Source organism: Balaenoptera physalus (genome assembly GCF_965194825.1).
Source record: "Balaenoptera physalus genome assembly, chromosome: 19".
NCBI classification, from domain to species: domain Eukaryota; kingdom Metazoa; phylum Chordata; class Mammalia; order Artiodactyla; family Balaenopteridae; genus Balaenoptera; species Balaenoptera physalus.
Genome location: NC_138900.1, coordinates 49,741,532 through 49,763,567, shown reverse-complemented (window position 1 = coordinate 49,763,567; position 22,036 = coordinate 49,741,532). Strand labels below are relative to the sequence as shown.

Sequence of the window (22,036 nt, the reverse complement as noted above, 5' to 3'; positions counted from 1 at the left end):
AAAGCATGGCTGGTATACGAAATGATAGCCCATAAACTGTATTAGTTCAAATTTACTTCAGATATAATTAATTTCTCCACTACAATACACAATGCCATAAGACAAGTACTGAGAGAAAAAACTGAGTATCAAGATTATTATACATAGCCATTCTGATGTTTGAGTATATAAAGGCAACAAATAAACATTCTCAAACATGAAAGAATGCAAGGAATATAGAATCCAAAGCCCTCCTTAAACAAACAAAAACACTTGAAAAAGAAAAAATAAAAAAGAATTAGTAGTAATCACTGAATCCAACTATCAATACATATAGGACTAAGCTAAATAACAGGAGTGGTGGGACATGAGGCAGGGAGATGTCTATAGATCTGAAAGGAAGAATAATATAAGCAACAAAATTCAGGAGGTAGAGGGTAGTGCAGGGGGAAGAAGTTTAAGAGAGACAATTACCTCATTTTTCAGAAAAGGGAGCAATTTATACCATCTAAATCTAAAACAAAAATTCAATCTCTCAATAATTTATTTAATCTCTTTGACCTTAGAAAGACCTTTTAGGACCTCTTAGAGTGAAGAACAATATCTAAGATTCAGTAGTTCACATAGTTTTATTTCTGTTTCATTTTTTAAATGTTTCATTCAAGTAAAATTAAAGTTAATATTCAATTCTTATGAGTCAAAACTTACATATTATATTTTATTCACTCGAATATTATATAATTATAATAATTTCACTTTAGTTTTATTTTCTTCTAATAAATTCAAATAAAAATTAATTTAATTACAAAGATGTCCAACATAATCCTATCCTTAAAAAAAATCCATGCATTTTTCTAGTCATCCATCTAGTCTTCCACTAAACATACACATAGAGAATTATCTGGAATGTTAATCAAATGTTAACAACTGCTTATTTCTGAGGGGTTTAGATTTTAGGTATTTTATCGCTTTATTCTTTTTATTTTTCTGTATTATTTGGACTTTAAACAAGCATGTATTGTACTTATAAACGTAACACAATTTTTTCTTTTTTAAATCAGAAAAACAACTATTTGACCATTATAATCTTTCCCCAGAGTTTCACCAGCTGGAGAGTCAGTCCAGGAAGAATATCTTTTAGCCTAGCAAAAAAAAAAAACCTCAATGCGGAAGTGCTGCTATATCAACAACGACACAAAACCTCAATGTAAGCTTTCTAGGTTTGAAAATTTTCTCTCTTCGGGCTCAGCAGTACCTGACTGAATAGACCGTATCATTAACAGATGTATGGTATCTGCAGAAACACCCCCAAAATCTCATACCTTCACAACAGGATGTCCCCCAGTAGATGCTTTTACTGCTCCTCGGCTACCTTCAGTTTCGTAATGGGCTCGATGATGAGTTTTAGGTTGCACTTCTATTTTCAGTTCATATTGTCCAAAATGAGTTGGTAAAGGCCAGTCTAGTGGAGGTAATGAAGACGTGCTATAAACAAAACACACAAAGATGCATTTCACCACACTAGTATTGTCAAATAATGATTCAAATTACTTGCACCAACATTTCTTCCCATGATCATTGAAGCAAAGTATTCAAAAAATAAAATAAAAAAAAAAAACTTCACTTAATAAGTTATAACACTGGATATGGTGGGTGTTTAAGAAATAATTCTTTAACCTGAAGAATAAAATCAATTTTATCTACTTTTTAGTTTCGTATATATATTTTTTAAAAGGACAAATTCTAACATTTCATAAAACTGTAACTTTCTCAAATATGTGTATATAATTACAAAAACAATCAAAATAATTTAAACAGCTTAAAGGGGAGAGGTTCATTTAGATATATTAGCATTGAAAATATGGCATTAGAAAGAAACAACTTCTATGTCCACAGGTCAAATATGAATGGACCCAAACCTAGAATGATTTGTATTAGAAAGTAATATCTTCTTAATGATTGGTGAAATGGGACTTTAAAGGTCTCTTCTACCTTTGAAATGCTATCATGCCTACAGTAAATTCCTAAATCATTTCATTACTTCCTTGAATGTCCTCAGCCTAGCTTTACCAGCTACTCTGAAGCTCAAAGGTATTAATTTTTATTAGTCTGAAGCAACAACTCAACTTCATCAACTCTCAGCGAGTTTCTGCACTTGTTCAAGCAAACCCTTAAAAAGATTAAGATAATTTTCAGATGCAAAGTGATGGGCTCAAAGGAATCTTCAATACCATAATTCCACATTATATTTTTCTAAAGATCTAGATCCAGAAATAAACATTCATACCAACGAAAAACCATTTTTAAAAAAAGTAAACAGACCAACTCAGTGTGGGGATTTAATACATGGTAAGTTGTCTTTTCTAATCAATTATAGACTAGATTGATTCTATAAATGGCATTGTGATAACTGATAAGCCATTTAGAAAATAAAGTCATTACAATAGTCTTCACTCCAGTCCTTAGCCGGACTCAAGATTCAAAAAAAAAAAAATATATATATATATAAAATTTATAAATACAAATACTACATATGTTACGTACACATATTATAAAAATTATACATAAAAATTTTGTTAGAAACTTGTGAAAGTTAGTTTTTTTGTTTATTTGTAGTTACTTTAGAGTGGGGTAGGCTTTCAAATATAACATAAAATCCAAAAGCCGCGAAGGAAAAGACAAACTTGAATATATAAAATTTAAAAATTCCTCTACAACAACAAAAAAAGCACAAACTTATAAAGTCAAAAGACAAAAAAAAAAAATTATGGAAAAAAACACTTGCCACAAATATAAAAAGCAAATTTCACTTGTATATTGAGTTCTTAAAAATATAAAAAGCCTATTCCCAAGTGGTTTTATTAGTAATTTAATTCATACTATAATCAATATACAAGAAGCTTTTGTGGACAAGAAAATTGCTTCTAGGGATTCTTAAATGTAATTAATTTGCTATTATCTACAATTCATTATACACTTTTAAAATGATAACTTTAGCCTATCTAAAGACACTTTTAAAACTAAAAGGAAAATAAATGTGGACTTTGTCTGGAAGAAACTGAAGAAAAAAAAAAGGAGGAGGAAGAGAAACGGTCAAATAATTCTATATAGATAATGTAGTTACATGCCACCAATAACACATAAACATGAAAAATGACCATCATCTATTTCCATCAACTCACCGAAATATAGGGGTGTGACCAGGCTTTGGTTTGCTCCAGGTAAAGGGTGAAGGAACTGAAAGAAATTGGTCACCAGATGAATCTTTCTTTAAAGGATACTGAGATCCAAGGCCATCATCTATTGAAGTTTCCCGGGACGGTGAAAGATTCCCTTGGTCATCTGAACAGAGCTCTAATTTTCCTGGTAGTACGGTAGCTTGATCTTCACAAGTCTTCCTTGTTTTCAGAGGAATATCAGTCTCTACACAGTACTGAAATGGAAAAAGTGCAGGGCCAAGGCCTGATCCACCCTGGACAGAAGCATTGAGCCAGGTATCTTCTGTTACACTTCCCCTGGGGGAGTGACCAGGAGAAGGAACAGGTGAGTGATGAGGCGAAAGGGACCCAGCATAACAAACCTCAGCACTAGAGTGCCGCCGTTTCCCACAAGGGGAAGTAGGCCTTGATGAGGGTCCTGAGGCTGGCCTGGGGCTCAGCCAATTCTCATCAGTGACACTAGATCTAGGAGAGTGGCAAGGAGATTGCCTAGGGGACAAGGAGTGTCCAAGTCCATACTGTTGATTCCAGGACTCTTCTCCAGGGCAGCCTCCTGGGGAGCCACCAGGAGAAGTCAGAGGGGATCCGAGAGTAAATCGGGCAGCAGCTTCATTCAACTCCGAATCCACATCATCATAAATATGTGAAAGAGATTCACAAGAAGACGCATCTGAGAACCAGCTCCTAGAAGAGATGCTGCTGGCAGGACTAGGACTAAGGGAAGACTCCCGGTAGGATGGCTCAAGAGGAAGATAGAGATGATCTCTAGAAGGCCTTTCCAAATATTCCCTTTCTGGGTCATTTATGTGTAGGTCATCTTCATGAGCATCAATTTCTTGATGACAGTTAGGAGAGATGGATGTAATTTGAATACTTGGGCACTCAAAGGGTTTGGGACCACCTAATGGGCTGTATTTAGATTCAGGAATTTCACAAGTTCCTTCATAGTTTTTGTGACCTTGGAGCTGAAACGATGGTGACAAAACAGAAGAGTGAGACGGTAGTCCATGATGTGGTAAGCAAAGTGGTGAGTTTAAAGTAGATGGAGGTGGATCTACATTAAAGATGTAAATGGATGCACAATCATCTGGCTCAAGATCTATGGGGGTTGGGGGGAACAAAAAAGAAAAAAATTAACAAAACAAGAAATTAGAAATCTTAGATGTATAAATTACTAGATGAGAATGTAAATAATAATCTTGAGAGGAAGAAAGTGGGACACAAAATGTACATTAGCTCCACTGAAGAGTGGTGTGTGTGTGTGTGTGTGTTTTAATGTATCTGATTATTTCTGCAGATATACATAATTATCACATATTTAATTTTTTCTTTTTCTGTATTTCCGTATTTTCTAAAATAAGAATCTGAAAACAATAAATATTTTTATAAAAGAAATAATCATATCCACAATTCTAAAAAATATTCACAGAATTATGTAATGATATGATCATAGAAATTCAGCCTCATCTGGGGTCTGCAGGTTAAAATGGAGTAAAGGATAAAGCAGAGTCTTTGAAAGGTTTTTAATTATAAGTATACACACTAGTTTATTAACGCAAAGTATTACAGACTGAAATTCAGGAGACCTAGACACTAGCCTACCTCTGCCATTAGTTGTGAGCTTAGTCACATATTTTAACCTCTCCAAGGCCTCAGTTTCCTTGCAATAAAATTCAGGAAATGTTTATGATGAACAGAAAGAGTTCTTCCCTTCAGTCACAACATCAAGAATTCATATCTTTGGTCATGGCAAACCAGGTTACAAAAGCCACATTACCCCACTGGATCCTTTACCTCAACTAGAAAATAACAGGGCTTTTAACTATTGATTAACTGTTAAAGTAATCTCATAAAGGCAGAACTTTTAAAATGTACCCCTTGCTAGAGTAATACTAAATAAGTCCTGCCAAATTACCTACTGAGAGCACCTGCAGCAATAAGGGTATTTTTGCAACTTCACTTTTAGGAAGGAGGGATTATTTTCCATTTTCACAGAGGCAGAAGTAGTACTAACCCCTCATACAAGGTGCTGGTTGAACACCTTCACTTTTTCCAAAGAGATCGCCACTGGGAAACCAAAGACAAAATTGTTCATAGATACAACAAAGAGAAGCACAAATCTGTAGCCTCTTCTCAAAAGTACTCAAGTAGATCACATTATTTAATTACATAAGTACCAGTGGAAAATAACAAACATATGTCTTTAGACTCGGTGTCATTAGCCAGCATCCTATAATTTAACTACCTCCATAAGTCCTAGATTTTGGAGTTTTTAAGATGTTCTGTGGTTAGTGAACATACTCAGTAAAGAGTTCTTACATATATTAAAACAACAAAACAAAACCCCCTAGGTTTAAACCCTGGCTCTGCCTTTCCACCACTGTGTGAACATGGACAAGTTATTTAACCTGCTTGAACCTCAGTTTTCTGAGGCACTTTTTTCTATAAAACTGGAAGGCTGTGAGTAGAGTATTACCTGAAATGCACAGGACCATTTTAAGGCAAGCAACCTAACACAATGACTAACATAGCAAGAACCCAATACATACCTTATTTTTTTTAATTCTGAAATATTTCCTAATAAATTGAAACACCTTTCTAAGTATACCACTCACTCCACTCTCTCACCCCACTTACTGAATCAAGAGGAAAAGGAAATCGGAACTCCAAAGAAGAAAACCCATCTGTGACTTAGATAAAAAGCTGAAGGGGGCTTCCCTGGTGGCGCAGTGGAATCCGCCTGCCAATGCAGGGGACACGGGTTCAAGCCCTGGTCCGGGAAGATCCCACATGCCGCGGAGCAGCTAAGCCTGTGCGCCACAACTACTGAGTCTGCGCTCTAGAGAGCCCACGAGCCACAACTACTGACTCCACATGCCACAACTACTGAAGCCCGCGTGCCTGGAGCCCATGCTCCACAAGAGAAACCACCACAATGAGAAGCCCGCGTACTGCAACGAAGAGTAGCTCCCACTCACTGCAACTAGAGAAAGCCCACGCACAGCAATGAAGACCCCAAGACAGCCAAAAATAAAAACAAATAAATAAATTTATTGAAAAAAAGGAAAAAAAAAGCTGAAGGGAAAAGCTATTAAAAATAAACAACAAGGACTTCACTGGTGGCACAGTGGTTAAGAATCTGCCTGCCAATGCAGGGGACACAGGTTCGAGCCCTGGTCTGGGAAGATCCCACACGCCGCGGAGCAACCAAGCCCGTGAGCCACAACTACCAACCCTGCGTGCTGCAACTACTGAAGCCCGCACGCCTAGAGCCCGTGCTCCGCAACAAGAGAAGCCATCGCAATGAGAAGCCCATGCACCACAGTAAAGAGTAGAAAGCCCGTGGGCAGCAAAGAAGACCCAACGCAGCCAAAAATAAATAAATTTATTAAAAAAATAATAATAAACAACAAAATGAAAAGGTTTGGGGGAAAATGGGGAGTGACTGCTAATGGGTATTGGGTTTCTTTCTGGGGTGATGAAAATGTTGTAACAGTGACTGTGGTAATGGTTGCACTATTCTGTGAATAAACTAAAAACCACTAAATTGTAAACTCTAAATGGGTGAATTGTACGGTATGTAAATTATATCTCAATAAAGCTGTAATAAATATATAGTGAACATAATATGTATATTTTTCACAATTAAAAGTATTTTTTTAAATAAATTTATTTATTTATTTATTTATGGATGTGTTGGGTCTTAGTTTCTGTGCAAGGGCTTTCTCCAGTTGCGGCGAGCGGGGGCCACTCTTCATCGCGGTGCGCGGGCCTCTCACTCTCGCGGCCTCTCCCGTTGCGGAGCACAGGCTCCAGACGCGCAGGCTCAGCAGTTGTGGCTCACGGGCCCAGCCGCTCCGCGGCATGTGGGATCTTCCCGGACCGGGGCACGAACCCGTGTCCCCTGCATTGGCAGGCGGATTCCTAACCACTGCGCCACCAGGGAAGCCCCAAAAGTATTTTTTAAAAGTTAAAAAATTTGTTTCTTACCTGACTCTAAGAAAATCATCAAAGAAATTGTAAACAAGTGCTATCACCTCACATTTAACATTTTCATGTATGTCCTGGTCTACATGGGTATATATTTTATACAGTTGGACCATAACAGTTTTGGGTTTTTTTAAAACCTTTTATTAAAGGATAAGGTACATACACAAAAGTACACATAAGTATACAGTTTGGGTAAACTGTCACAAACATACACACCCTGTAATAGCTCCCTTTAAAAAAAAGAACACAGGAGGAGGGATAAATTAGGAGTTTGGGATTCACAGATACAAACTACTATATAAAAAGTAGATAAACAACAAGGTCCTACTGTATGGCACAGGAAGTTATATTCAATATCCTGTAATAAACTATAATGGAAAATAATCTGAAAAAGAATATATATATATATATATATATATATACACACACACATACATATCTGAATCCCTTTGCTGTACACCAGAAACCAATACAACACTGTAAATCAAATATACTTCAAAAAGAAAAAAAAAAAGAACATCTCAGAAGTCCCCCTTTGGCTCCCTTCCAAGTTATTACCTCTCCCACAAAAGTAACCACTATACTGACTTCTAACAGCCTAGATGTTGTTTTGCCTATTTAACATACAACTTGGTCTTTCAATTTTTTCATATTATATTGGGCTTTATAAAGTTTCTAAACCATTTTCAAGGCCATATAAAATCTCAAAAGTCAATGATCATAGTTATTTCCTACTTTTTACTCTTATAAGTAATGTAGCATTGAACATCTCTATACCTATAGCTTTTTATCTTCTTTTGAAGTAGTCTTCAAGGATAAATTAAGGGCAGAGTTACTAGATGACAGGGCACACACATTTTTAGCACTCCTACTACATAGAGACATTTGTTTCATAAGACTTGTTTTAATTTGCAACACTGGAGGGACATAAGACAGTTTCTTCAACCAAGATGTTATTTTAAAATTTAGTATAATTTAGGACTAAAATGGTTCTGTATGAAATATGATGTTTGTAGGCTGCAAAGAACAGAAAACTGAACTCAAAGTAGCTGAGGGGGAGGGGCAGTATTTTTCATCCAACAATAACACCAGGTCCAAAGGTAGAACATCTCCAGTGTAGGTGTTATTTCTTCAGTTCAACAAAGTCATTAACCAGTTTCTTTCTGTATTCCCATTTTGCCATTTTGCAGGTGCTAACTTTGTCCTATTCACTTTTCAACCATATATGTGTATTTTGCCCTAAAATCAGAAGCAATGTGATCATTCATTTAATAAATATTTTTTGAGTAGCTACTATATAGCAGGCATGTTGTAGACACTGAAAACATGAGTAAGCTTTACATATGAGTAAAGTCACCATCCTCTTAGAACTTATATTCTAGTAAAATGTCAGGTGGTGATATTTGCTATAAGGAAAAATAAAATAGAGTAAGGAGAATGGAGTAGGGAAGAGGGGAAGTTAATTTAGATAGGTCAGAAAAGGGCTCTTTCTCCAATGTTTGAGGAGATACCAAAAGGATATGAGGAATGAGCTATACAGAAATCTAGGGGAAGAATATTGTGGGTATAGGAAATAGTGAGTGCAAAAGGCCTGAGAATGGAGTATTTTTGGAGTGTATGAGAAAAAGCAAGAAGGCCAGTGGGAATAGAGTGAGGAGATAAAATGATAAGGGCTTGGTGGGGGGTGGGGCCACTGGCTACTCAAGTAAGGCCTCACAAACCAGTAGAATGACTGGTTTTTAATACGAGATGAGAAACCACAGGAGGGGTGTAAGCAAAGGAGTGTCATGATCTGATATACATAATCTGATATACATTTAAGAGACTACTGTTATAAGCCAGGTGCAAAATAATGGAGCATAAGGACCCAGGAGGTGGTGGGTTGTAGAAGTAGAGGAAACATTAAGAAGTGAGTTTTTTTTAAATTATGGTAGAGCTGTCAGAACTCACTGATGAATTAAATGGGAGAAAGAGGGGACTCAAAGATGACACCAAGGTTTTGGGCCTGAACTATTACAAGAACAGTACTTCTAATTACTGAAATGAAGGAGAAAATGAGACACAGTTGAGAGATACAAAATAAAAAAACTTTACTTTGGACATATTAAATGTGAGATTCCAATAAACTTTCCAAGTAGAGATATCAAGTAGATAGTTACATTAAAAAGTCTCAGCCTGGGGACTTCCTTGGCAGTCCAGTGGTTAAGACTCCACATTCCCAATGCAGGAGGCACGGGTTCGATCCCTGGCTGGGAGCTAAGATCCTGCATGCCGCACGGCGCGGCCTAAAAAAAAAAAAAAAGTCTCAGCCTGGCCATATAAATTTGGGAGTCTTATGAATGTATAGATAATATTTGAAGCCATAAGACCAGAAGAGATGACTAGGGAGTGAGTTTAGATAGAGATAGATATAGAAGAAAGCAGGCCACAGGGAGATCAGCTTGGTGCTTTGCAATGACCTAGAGGGATGGGATAGGGAGGATGGGAGGGAGGCTCAAGAGGGAGGGGATATATGTATGCATATGGCTGATTCACTTTGGTGTACAACAGGAACTAATACAGTATTGTGAAGCAATTATACTCCAATAAAGATCTATTAAAAAAAAGAAGAAGAAAGCAGGCAACTGAGGCATAGAGGATTCCAAACTTTAGCGACAGGGAGACAAAAAAGAATGGATAAGAAGAAGAAGAGACAGTCAGTGAAATGGAAGAACCAAAAGAGTGTGGATTACCAGAATCCAAGTGAAAAAAGTGTTCATTCATTCAACAACTATTTATAATGTGATTAGTATTTTCTAGGAATTGTTCTAGATGCTAGGTATAAATAAGACATGCATGGTCCCTGCCCTCATGAAGTGTACAGTCTCAGAGGAGATCGACAAAAACAAAAATTAAAAACTGTAAGTATTACTAAGTAGTGGGAAAGAGACTAAAGAAGGAACCTATTTTAAAGAGAGTACAGGGATGGCCTTTCTGAGAAGGTAGCATAGGAACCAGCAAGCAAAGAAAAGGGAGGTGGGGGTGGAGAGGCATGGGTATAAGAGCTCCAACACCGGGGGACAGTATAAGCAACCTCTGAGTCAGATAAGACCTTGGCTTCTTTGAGGAAGCAAAAGGCCAACTATGGCAACAGCTAACAACTGAAGGGGGAAAACTGAAAGAAGCAAAAACCTAGAAGGATCATGGTAAGGAGTTTAAATTTTATTCTAAGGATAATATAAACCATCAAAGTTTTAAAAAGGTAATGCATGATCTCTATTATATTTGAGGATAATTTCATTCATAAATATATAGTAAATCTGGGGTTGACCAGAACAGGAGGGTTTCATTTTTTGGATCAAGAGTTTAAAATGGGGACTTCCCTGGTGATGCAGTGGTTAAGAATCCACCTGCCAATGCAGGGGACATGGGTTCGAGCCCTGGTCCAGGAAGATCCCACATGCCACGGAGCAACTAAGCCCGTGCGCCACAACTACTGAGCCTGTGCTCTAGAGCCTGTGAACCACAATTACTGAGGCCCGTGCACGTAGAGCCCGTGCCCTGCAACAAGAGAAGCCACCGCAATGGGAAGCCCGTGCACTGCAATGAAGAGTAACCCCTGCTCGCCACAACTAGAGAAAGCCCACGCACAGCAATGAAGACCCAACACAGCCAAAAATAAATAAATAAAAATTAAAATAAAATAAATTTATATATATATTAAAAAAAGTTTAAAATGGCAGATTAAAAAACTCACCCCTGCAGGTGCACAAAAATGGGACTATACTTAATTCCACTAAACTATACACTTAAAAATGGTTAAGATGGTAGATTTTATGCTATGTATAGTTTACTAAAATTTTAAAAACTGCTGGCACCTTGGTTCAAAGCAAGACAGCAGCACCCAACTATACAAACTGTCACTGAATTCTTCACCACCATACTTTCGTAGTTAAAAAAAAAAATCCAATTTTACTTAGAAATGTACTTGATAGGGACTTCCCTGGTGGTGCAGTGGTTAAGACTCTGCCTGCCAACGCAGGGGACATGGGTTTGAGCCCTGGTCCGGGAAGATCCCACATGTCGCGGAGCAACTAAGCCAGTGCACCACAAATACTGAGCCTGAGCTCTAGAGCCTGCAAACCACAACTACTGAGCCCACAACTACTGAAGCCCGTGCGCCTAGAGCCCGTGCTCCACAACAGGAGAAGCCACCGCAATGAGAAGCCCATGCACTACAACGAAGGATAGCCCCCACTCGCTGCAACTAGAGAAAAGCCCGCACGCAGCAACGAAGACCCAACACAGCCCAAAATTAATTAATTCATTTTTTAAAAAAAGAAATGTACTTGATAAAGTAGCAAAAATTATCAATTTATTAAACTTCAACCCTTTGGGGTGGGGGAAGGGTGGGGGAGAAGGGAAGAAAGTCACCCTTGGAAGATGTAGTTTCATTAAAATGTAATTATTGTACCAATGCCATTTTGTGTTGAATAATGCTGAAATCCACACCCTTCCCCCAAGTAAACTGTAGATGAAGAAACATTCTATATCAGAATGATGTCTTAAAGCACTGCAGAGATTTGCATACAAAATTTGGGGGAGTGCTGTTTTATCTTTTTCCTAAATGTCACCAAAGTCCAAGCTCTGGAAATGATATGAGCGGCTACTACAATCTCAATATTATAAACAGTCCTACATCTAGATTTCCAACTCTAGAATTCTCAAATTCATGGTGCTTCAGTAATTTGACCATCTCGAGACGTATTTGCCCCCTTGAGCCACCAGGGGGCCCCAGGCAAGCATGCAGTAATCTGGGCAACACAGGTTGCCTACAAATGTATTTGCTTAAACTGTAAAGCCGGGGTTGGTAAAATATAGCCCACAGGCCAAACCTGGTCTACCACCTGTTTCTGCACAGGCTACAAACTAAGAATGGTTTTTAAATGGTTGGAAAAAATCAAAATAGTGCTGTTTAATGACACAAAATAATGTGAAATTCAAATTCTGGTGTCCACAAATAAAGTTTTATTGGAATATAACCATGCTCATTCATTTATATACAACCTATGGTTACTTTCATGGAACAAAAGTAGAGCTGAGTAGCTGTAAGAGATAATGCTTCCCACTGTTACCTGGTGCACTAACAAACTGCAGTGACACAGTTCTATGTGCATTCTGAGCGCAAAGCATATTGATGCATTGCAACATTTTTTAAAACTTATTGGTACATACCTATCACTAAAAAACAGGAAAGAGAAAAGTGGACTTCAAATTGAATGCCATGCTTTTAAGGCACAGTAGCGTGTGAGTTATCTTCTTATCAAATTAGATGGCAAAGAATTATGTTTATTGTGCAATAACATTATGGCTGTGCTATAAGAATACCTTATACATCAGCATTACCAGTAAGCATTCATCACAATACTCCCAACTCACAGGAAAACAAGAGAAAAAATGAGAAAAAACAGAATACCTTATCACAGCAGGATTTCTTCAGAAGAAGAAAAAATTAAAATGAGGCTGCAACCAAAGAAAGTTTCTGAATGGCTCATCTGTTAGGCAAGCAAAGAAAGCCACTTACTAATGGTGATTTACTTAAATTGTGTTTGACTGCAGCAAATGAAGAAACTTCAGAGAAAATAAACTAGTAAAGACTATCAGCAAGGATGGTTGGTTGAAAAATTGAGGACACTGGTAGCAACATCAAGAGGCAATTACAAAACAAGGCAAAAGGTTTCAAGGTTTTCCTTGGCTCCTGCTGTGTAACCAAATGTTACTGATTTTACTTAATTATTATTTACTTGAAGACTCAATGCAGAGTTTAAACTGAAAAATCAGCCTTCTATGAATAGTTTGCATGGAACAACTTCAGGCAAGAATATTTTCAAAGTTGAGAAAATAGTTTAGTACAACCTAAGTGTACTCTGTTACGATGTGTTGTAACTGGTACTGGTAGAAATATGTACGAGAATACTATGAACAACTGCATACCACCAACTTAGACAATCTACAAGAAATGGGCAAATTCTTACAAACACACAAATTACCAATAATGACTCAGAAGAAACAGAAAATCTCAAGAGACCTATATCAAGTAAAGAGATTAAATGAGTAGCCAAAAAATCTCCCCAACAAAACAAGTCCAGGACAACATGGCTTCTACCAAACATTTAGATAAGAATTAACAGCAATCCTTCTCAAACTCTTCCAAAAAAACAAAAGAGTAGAGAACACTTCCTAACATTCTACAAGCCCAGTTTTACCCTGATACCAAAACAAGACAAAAATACCACAAGAAAACTACAGGCCAATATCTCTTATAAATATAGATGCAAAAATTCTCAACAAAATACTAACCAAATCTAACACCACATTAAAAGGACTAAATGGAATTTATCCCAGGAATGTAAGGGTGGTTCAACATACAAAAAGCAATTACCACATTACCAGAATGAAAGAAAAAACCACACAATCATCTGAATTAACACAGAAAAGGTATTTGACAGAATTCAATACCCTATCATGATGAAAAAAAAAAAACTCAGCAAACTGGGAATAGAAGGGAAGTCCTTAAAATGATCAAGGGTGTTTATGAAAAACCCGCAGCTAACATCATACTTAATGATGAAAAACAGAAGGCTTTTCCCCCCCCAAATCAGGAACAAGACAAAGACGCCTGCTTTCACCACTGCTATTCAACATTGTACTGGAAAGTCCTAGCCAGCAATTAGGCAATAAAAAGAAATAGAAAGCATCCAATTCGGAAAGGAAGAGGTAAAACTATCTCTATTTGCTGACGACATGATTCTATATATGGAAAATCTCACAGAATCCACAAAACACAACTAGAGCTAATAAACAAATTCAGGAAAGTTGCAGGGTAGAAGATCAACACATAAAATTCAGTTGTGCTTCTATATGCTGTAACGAACAATCCAAAAAGGAAACTAAGAAAATTCTATTTATAATAGCCTCCAAAAGAATATAATACTTAGGAATAAATTTAACCAAAAATACTTGCACACTAAAAACTACAAAATTTTGCTGAAAGAAATGAAAGAAAACCTAAATAAACGGTAAGAGACTTCCCTTGTTCATGAATTGGAAGACTTTAATATTGTTAACATTGCAATACTCCACAAAGCAATCTACAGAGTCAATACAATCTCTACCAAAATTTCAATAGCTTTTTCTGCATAAATGGAAAGACCAATCCTCAAATTTATATGTAACTGAAAGGGGTCTAGAACAGCCAAAATAATATTGAAAATGAAAAACAAAGCAGGAGGACTCACACTTCACAATTCAAAACTTACTACGAAATGACAGTAATCAGGACAGTGTGGTACTGGCACAAGGAAAGACATATAAACTAATGGAACAAACAGAACTAAGAGTCCAGAAATAAACCCAAAACATCTATGGACAATTGATTTTTTTAATACAATTTTTAAAGGTTACACTCCATTTACAGTTATTACAAAATATTGGCTATATTCCTCATATTGTATAATACATTCTTGTAACTTATCTTACACCCAATACTTTGTACCTCCCACTCCTCCAACCTTATACTGCCCACCCCCCCCGCCCACTGGTAACCACTAGCTTGTTCTCTATATCTGTGAGTTTGCTTCTTTTTTGTTATATCCACTAGTTTGTTGTATTGGGTTGCCCAAAAAATTCGTTCGGGTTGTTCCATAACATCTTACGGAAAACCCAAACAAACTTTTTGGCCAACCCAATATTTTTTAGATTCCACATATAAGTGACATCATATAGCATTTGTCTTTCTCTGTCTGACGTATTTCACTTAGCATAATGTATGGCCAATTGATTTTCTTTCCTTTTTTTAAAACTGAAGTATAGTTGATTTAAAATGTTGTGTTAGTTTCAGGTGTACAGCAAAGTGATTCAGTTATACTTATATATATCTATTCTTTTTCAGATTTTTTCCCATTATAGGTTATTACAAGATATTGAATATAGTTCCCTGTGCTATATAGTAGGTTCTTGTTGTTTATCTATTTTTTTACATAGTAGTGTCTATCTGTTAATCCCAAACTCCTAATTTATCCCTCCCCACCCTTTTCCCCTTTGGTAACCATATATTTGTTTTCTATGTCTGTGAGTCTATTTCTGTTTTGTAAATAAGTTGATTTGTATCACTTTTTTAGATTCCACATATAAGTGATATCATATACTTGTCTTTCTGTCTTACTTACTACTTCACTTAATATGATAATCTCTAGGTCCATCCATGTTGCTGCAAATGGCATTATTTCATTCTTTTTTATAGCTGAGTAACATTCCATTGTATATGTGTGTGTGTATACATATATATATATATATATATATATATATATATATGTATACACACCACATCTTCTTTATCCACTCATCTGTCGATGGACATTTAGGTTGCTTCCATGTCTTGGCTACTGTAAACAGAGTTACTATGAACACTGTGGTGCATGTATCTTTTTGAATGAGTTTTCGTCTTTTCTGGATATATGCCCAGGAGTGAGATTGCTAGATCATATGGTAACTCTATTTTTAATTTTTTAAGGAACCTCCATACTGTTCTCCATAGTGGCTGCACCAATTTACACTCCCACCAACAGTGTAGGAGGGTTCCCTTTTTTCCACACCCTCTCCAGCATTGATTATTTGTAGACTTTTTGATGATGGCCATTCTAACCAGTGTGAGGTGATACCTCACTGTAGTTTTGATTTGCATTTCTCTAATAATTAGTGTGTTGAGCATCTGGCCAACTGATTTTTGACAAGGGTGCTAAGACAACTCAATGAAGAAAGAACAGTCCCTTCAACAAATAGTGCTGGGACAACTGAATAACCACATACAAAAGAATGAAGTTGAACCCCACCTCACATCATACACAAAAATTAACTCAAAATGGATCAATGACCTAAATATAAGAGCTAGACCCATAAAACTTTTAGAAGAAAATATAGGTGTATACTTTCATGACCTCAGATTTGGCATGAAAGATCTGGTATTCTTGGATTTGACACTAAAAGTATGAAGAACAAAAGAAAAACTAGATGAAATGGACTTCATAAAAATTTAAAACTTTTGTGCTTCAAAAGATACTATCCGAGGAGGAGCCAAGATGGCGGAGTAGAAGGACATGCTCTCACTCCCTCTTGAGAGAACACCAGAATCACAACTAGCTGCTGGACAATCATCGACAGGAAGACAGTGGAACACACCAAAAAAGATACCCCACATCCAAAGACAAAGGAGAAGCCACAGTGAGACGGTAGAAGGGGCGCAATCACATTAAAATCAAATCCCATAACTGATGGGTGGGTGACTCACAGACTGGAGAACACTTATACCACAGAAGTCCACCCACTGGAGTGAAGGTTCTGAGCCCCACGTCAGGTTTCCCAACCTGGGGGTCCGGCAATGGGAGAAGGAATTCCTAGAGAATCAGACTTTGAAGCCTAGTGGGATTTGATCGCAGGACTTCAACAGGACTGGGGGAAACAGAGACTCCACTCTTGGAGGGCACACACAAAGTAGTGTGCGCATCGGGACTCAGGGGAAGGAGCAGTGACCCCAGGGGAGACTGAACCAGACCTACCTGCTAGTGTTGGAGGGTCTCCTGCAGAGGCAGGGGGTGGCTGTGGCTCACCGTGGGGACAAGGGCACTGGCAGCAGAAGTTCTGGGAAGTACTCCTTGGTGTGAGCCCTCCCAGAGTCTGTCATTAGCCCCACCAAAGAGCCCAGGTAGGCTCCAGTGTTGGGTTGCCTCAGGCTAAACAACCAACAGGGAGGGAACCCAGCCCCACCCATCAGCAGTCAAGCAGATTAAAGTTTTGCTGAGCTCTGCCCACCAGAGCAACAGTCAGCTCTACCCACCACCAGTCCCTCCCATCAGGAAACTTACACAAGCCTCTTAGATAGCCTCATCCACCAGAGGGCAGACAGCACAAGCAAGAAGAACTACAATCCTGCAGCCTGTGGAACAAAAACCACATTCACAGAAAGATAGACAAGATGAAAAGGCAGAGGGCTATGTACCAGATGAAGGAAAAAGATAAGACCCAAGAAAAACAACTAAATGAAGTGGAGATAGGCAACCTTCCAGAAAAAGAATTCAGAATAATGACAATGAAGATGATCCAGGACCTCGGAAAAAGAATGGAGGCAAAGATCAAGAAGATGTAAGAAATGTTTAACAAAGACCTAGAAGAATTAAAGAACAAACAAACAGAAATGAACAATACAATAACTGAAGGAATCAATAGCAGAATAACTGAGGCACAAGAACAGATAAGTGACCTGGAAGACAGAACAGTGGAATTCACTGCTGCGGAACAGACTAAAGAAAAAAGAATGAAAAGAAATGAAGACAGCCTAAAAGACCTCTGGGACAACACTAAACGCAACAACATTCGCATTATAGGGGTCCCAGAAGGAGAAGAGAGATAGAAAGGACCAGAGAAAATATTTGAAGAGATTATAGTGGAAAACTTCCCTAACATGGGAAAGGAAATAGCCACCCAAGTCCAGGAAGCACAGAGAGTCCCATACAGGATAAACCCAAGGAGAAACACACCAAGACACATAGTAATCAAACTGGCAAAAATTAAAGACAAAGAAAAATTATTGAAAGCAGCAAGGGAAAAACAACAAATAACATACAAGGGAACTCCCATAAGGTTAACAGCTGATTTCTCAGCAGAAACTCTACAAGCCAGAAGGGAGTGCCATGATATACTTACAGTGATGAAAGGGAAGAACCTACAACCAAGATTACTCTACCTGGCAAGGATCTCATTCAGATTCGATGGAGAAATCAAAAGCTTTACAGACAAGCAAAAGCTAAGAGAATTCAGAACCACGAAACCAGCTCTACAACAAATGCTGAAGGAACTTCTCTAAGTGGGAAACACAAGAGAAGAAAAGGAACTACAAAAACAAACCCAAAACAATTAAGAAATGGTCACAGGAACACACATATCGATAATTACCTTAAACATGAATGGATTAAATGCTCCAACCAAAAGACACAGGCTTGCTGAATGGATACAAAAACAAGACCCATCTATATACTGTCTACAAGAGACCCACTTCAGACCTAGGGACACATTCAGACTGAAAGTGAGGGGATGGAAAAAGATATTCCATGCAAATGGAAATCAAAAGAAAGCTGGAGTAGCTATACTCATATCAGATAAAATACACCTTAAAATAAAGAATGTTACAAGAGACAAGGAAGGACACTACATAATGATCAAAGGATCAATCCAAGAAGAAAATATAACAATTATAAATACATATGCAACCAACGTAGGAGCACCTCAATACATAAGGCAACTGCTAACAGCTATAAAAGTGGACATCTACAGTAACACAAAAATAGTGGGGGACTTTAACACCTCACTTACACCAACGGACAGATCATCCAAAATGGAAATAAATAAGGAAACAGAAGCTTTAAATGACACAATAGACCAGATAGATTTCATTAATATTTACAGGACATTCCATCCAGAAACAGCAGATTACACTTTCTTCTCAAGTGCACATGGAACATGCTCCAGGATATATCACATCTTGGGTCACAAATCAAGCCTCAGTAAATTTAAGAAAATTGAAATCATATCAAGCATCTTTTCTGACCACAATGCTATGAGATTAGAAATGAATTACAGGGAAAAAAACGTAAAAAACACAAACACATGGAGGCTAAACAATACGTTACTAAATAACCAAGAGATCACTGAAGAAATCAAAGAGGAAATCAAAAAATACCTTGAGATAAATGACAATGAAAATATGACGATCCAAAACCCATGGGATGCAGCAAAAGCAGTTCTAAGAGGGAAGTTTATAGCTATACAAGCCTACCTCAAGAAACAAGAAAAAGCTCAAATAAACAATCTAACCTTACACCTAAAGGAACTAGAGAAAGAAGAACAAACAAAACCCAAAGTTAGCAGAAGGAAAGGAATCATAAAGATCAGAGCGGAAATAAATGAAATAGAAACAAAGAAAACGATAGCAAAGATCAATAAAACTAAAAGCTGGTTCTTTGAGAAGATAAACAAAATCGATAAACCATTAGCCAGACTCATCAAGAAAAAGAGGGAGAGGACTCAAATCAATAAAATTAGAAATGAAAAAGGAGAAGTTACAACAGACACCACAGAAATACAAAGCATCCTAAGGGACTACTACAAGCAACTCTATGCCAATAAAATGGACAATCTGGAAGAAATGGACAAATTCTTAGAAAGATATAACCTTCCAAGACTGAACCAGGAAGAAACAGAAAATATGAACAGACCAATCACAAGTAATGAAATTGAAACTGTGATGAAAAATCTTCCAACAAACAAAAGTCCAGGACCAGATGGCTTCACAGATGAATTCTATCAAACATTTAGAGAAGAGCTAACACCCATCCTTCTCAAACTCTTCGAAAGAATTGCAGAGGAAGGAACACTCCCAAACTCATTCTATGAGGCCACCATCAACCTGATACCAAAACCAGACAAAGATACTACAAAAAAAGAAAATTACAGACTAATATCACTGATGAATATAGATGCAAAACTCCTCAACAAAATATTAGCAAACAGAATCCAACAACACATTAAAAGGATCATACACCATGATCAAGTGGGATTTATCCCAGGGATGCAAGGATTCTTCAATGTATGTAAATCAATCAATGTGATACACCATATTAACAAATTGAAGAATAAAAACCATATGATCATCTCAATAGATGCAGAAAAAGCTTTTGACAAAATTCAACACCCATTTATGATAAAAAAACTCTCCAGAAAGTGGGCATAGAGGGAAATTACCTCAACATAATAAAGGCCATATACGACAAACCCACAGCAAACATCATTCTCAATGGTGAAAAACTGAAAGCATTTCCTCTAAGATCAGGAACAAGACAAGGATGGCCACTCTCACTACTATTATTCAGCATAGTTTTGGAAGTCCTAGCCACGGCAATCAGAGAAGAAAAAGAAAGAAAAGGAATACAAATTGGAAAAGAAGAAGTAAAACTGTCACTGTTTGCAGATGACATGATACTATACATAGAGAATCCTAAAAATGCCACCAGAAAACTACTAGAGCTAATCAATGAATTTGGTAAAGTTGCAGGATACAAAATTAATGCACAGAAATCTCTTGCATTCATATACACTAATGATGAAAAATTTGAAAGAGAAATTAAGGAAACACTCCCATTTACCATTGCAACAAAAAGAATAAAACACCTAGGAATAAACCTACCTAGGGAGACAAAAGACCTGTATGCAGAAAACTGTAAGACACTGATGAAAGAAATTAAAGATGGTACCAAAGGATGGAGAGATATACCATGTTCTTGGATTGAAAGAATCAATATTGTAAAAATGACTATACTACCCAAAGCAATCTACAGATTCAATGCAATCCCTATCAAATTACCAATGGCATTTTTTACGGAACTAGAACAAAAAATCTTAAAATTTGTATGGAGACACAAAAGACCCCGAATAGCCAAAGCAGTCTTGAGGGAAAAAAATGGGGCTGGAGGAATCACACTCCCTGACTTCAGACTATACTACAAAGCTACAGTAATCAAGACAATATGGTACTGGCACAAAAACAGAAACATAGATCAATGGAACAAGACAGAAAGCCCAGAGATAAACCCATGCACCTGTGGTCAACTAATCTATGACAAAGGAGGCAAGGATATACAATGGAGAAAAGACAGTCTCTTCAATAAGTGGTGCTGGAGAAACTGGACGGCTACATGTAAAAGAATGAAATTAGGGGCTTCCCTTGTGGCGCAGTGGTCGAGAGTCTGCCTGCCAATGCAGGGGACACGGGTTCGAGCCCTGGTCTGGGAAGATCCCACATGCCGCGGAGCAACTGGGCCCGTGAGCCACAATTACTGAGCCTGCGCGTCTGGAGCCTGTGCTCCGCAACGAGAGAGGCCGCGATAGTGAGAGGCCCACGCACCGCGATGAAGAGTGGCCCCCGCTTGCCACAGCTGGAGAAAGCCCTGGCACAGAAATGAAGACCCAACACAGCCATAAATAAAATAAGTAAATAAAATTAAAAAAAAAAAAAAAGAATGAAATTAGAACACTCCCTAACACCACACACAAAAATAAACTCAAAATGGATTCGAGACCTAAATGTAAGACCGGACACTATAAAACTCTTAGAGGAAAACATAGGAAGAACACTCTTTGACATAAATCACAGCAAGATCTTTTTTGATCCACCTCCTAGAGTAATGGAAACAAAAACAAAAATAAACAAATGGGACCTAATGAAACTTCAAAGCTTTTGCACAGTAAAGGAAACCATAAACAAGACAAAAAGACAACCTTCAGAATGGGAGAAAATATTTGCAAACCAATCAACGGACAAATGGATTAATCTCCAAAATATATAAACAGCTCATGCAGCTCAATATTAAAGAAACAAACAACCCAATCCAAAAATGGGCAGAAGACCTAAATAGACATTTCTCCAAAGAAGACATACAGATGGCCAAGAGGCACATGAAAAGCTGCTCAACATCACTAAGTATTAGACAAATGCAAATCAAAACTACAATGAGCTATCTCCTCACACCAGTTAGAATGGGCATCATCAGAAAATCTACAAACAACAAATGCTGGAGAGGGTGTGGAGAAAAGGGAACCCTCTTGCACTGTTGGTGGGAATGTAAATTGATACAGCCACTATGGAGAACAGTATGGAGGTTCCTTAAAAAACTAAAAATAGAATTACCATATGATCCAGCAATCCTACTACTGGGCATATACCCAGAGAAAACCATAATTCAAAAAGACGCATGCACCCCAAT

General features: G+C 37.5%; 1 protein-coding gene and 1 long non-coding RNA gene across 2 annotated transcripts in view; one reads left to right on the top strand and one right to left on the bottom strand.

Annotated features, from left to right (window-relative positions):
• LOC309648059 overlaps positions 1–19,083 on the top strand; it is a 71,367-nt gene extending 52,284 nt beyond the window's left edge. Inside the window, exon 3 of the long non-coding RNA XR_014256453.1 lies at positions 19,060–19,083. This is a non-coding gene — a long non-coding RNA (uncharacterized lncRNA). The remainder of the gene's footprint in view (positions 1–19,059) is intronic.
• NFATC3 (nuclear factor of activated T cells 3) overlaps positions 1–22,036 on the bottom strand; it is a 124,535-nt gene that overhangs the window by 76,835 nt on the left and 25,664 nt on the right. Inside the window, 2 exon segments of the mRNA XM_082436038.1 lie at positions 1,302–1,464; positions 3,162–4,296. Coding sequence (XP_082292164.1) covers positions 1,302–1,464; positions 3,162–4,296 — 1,298 coding nt within the window.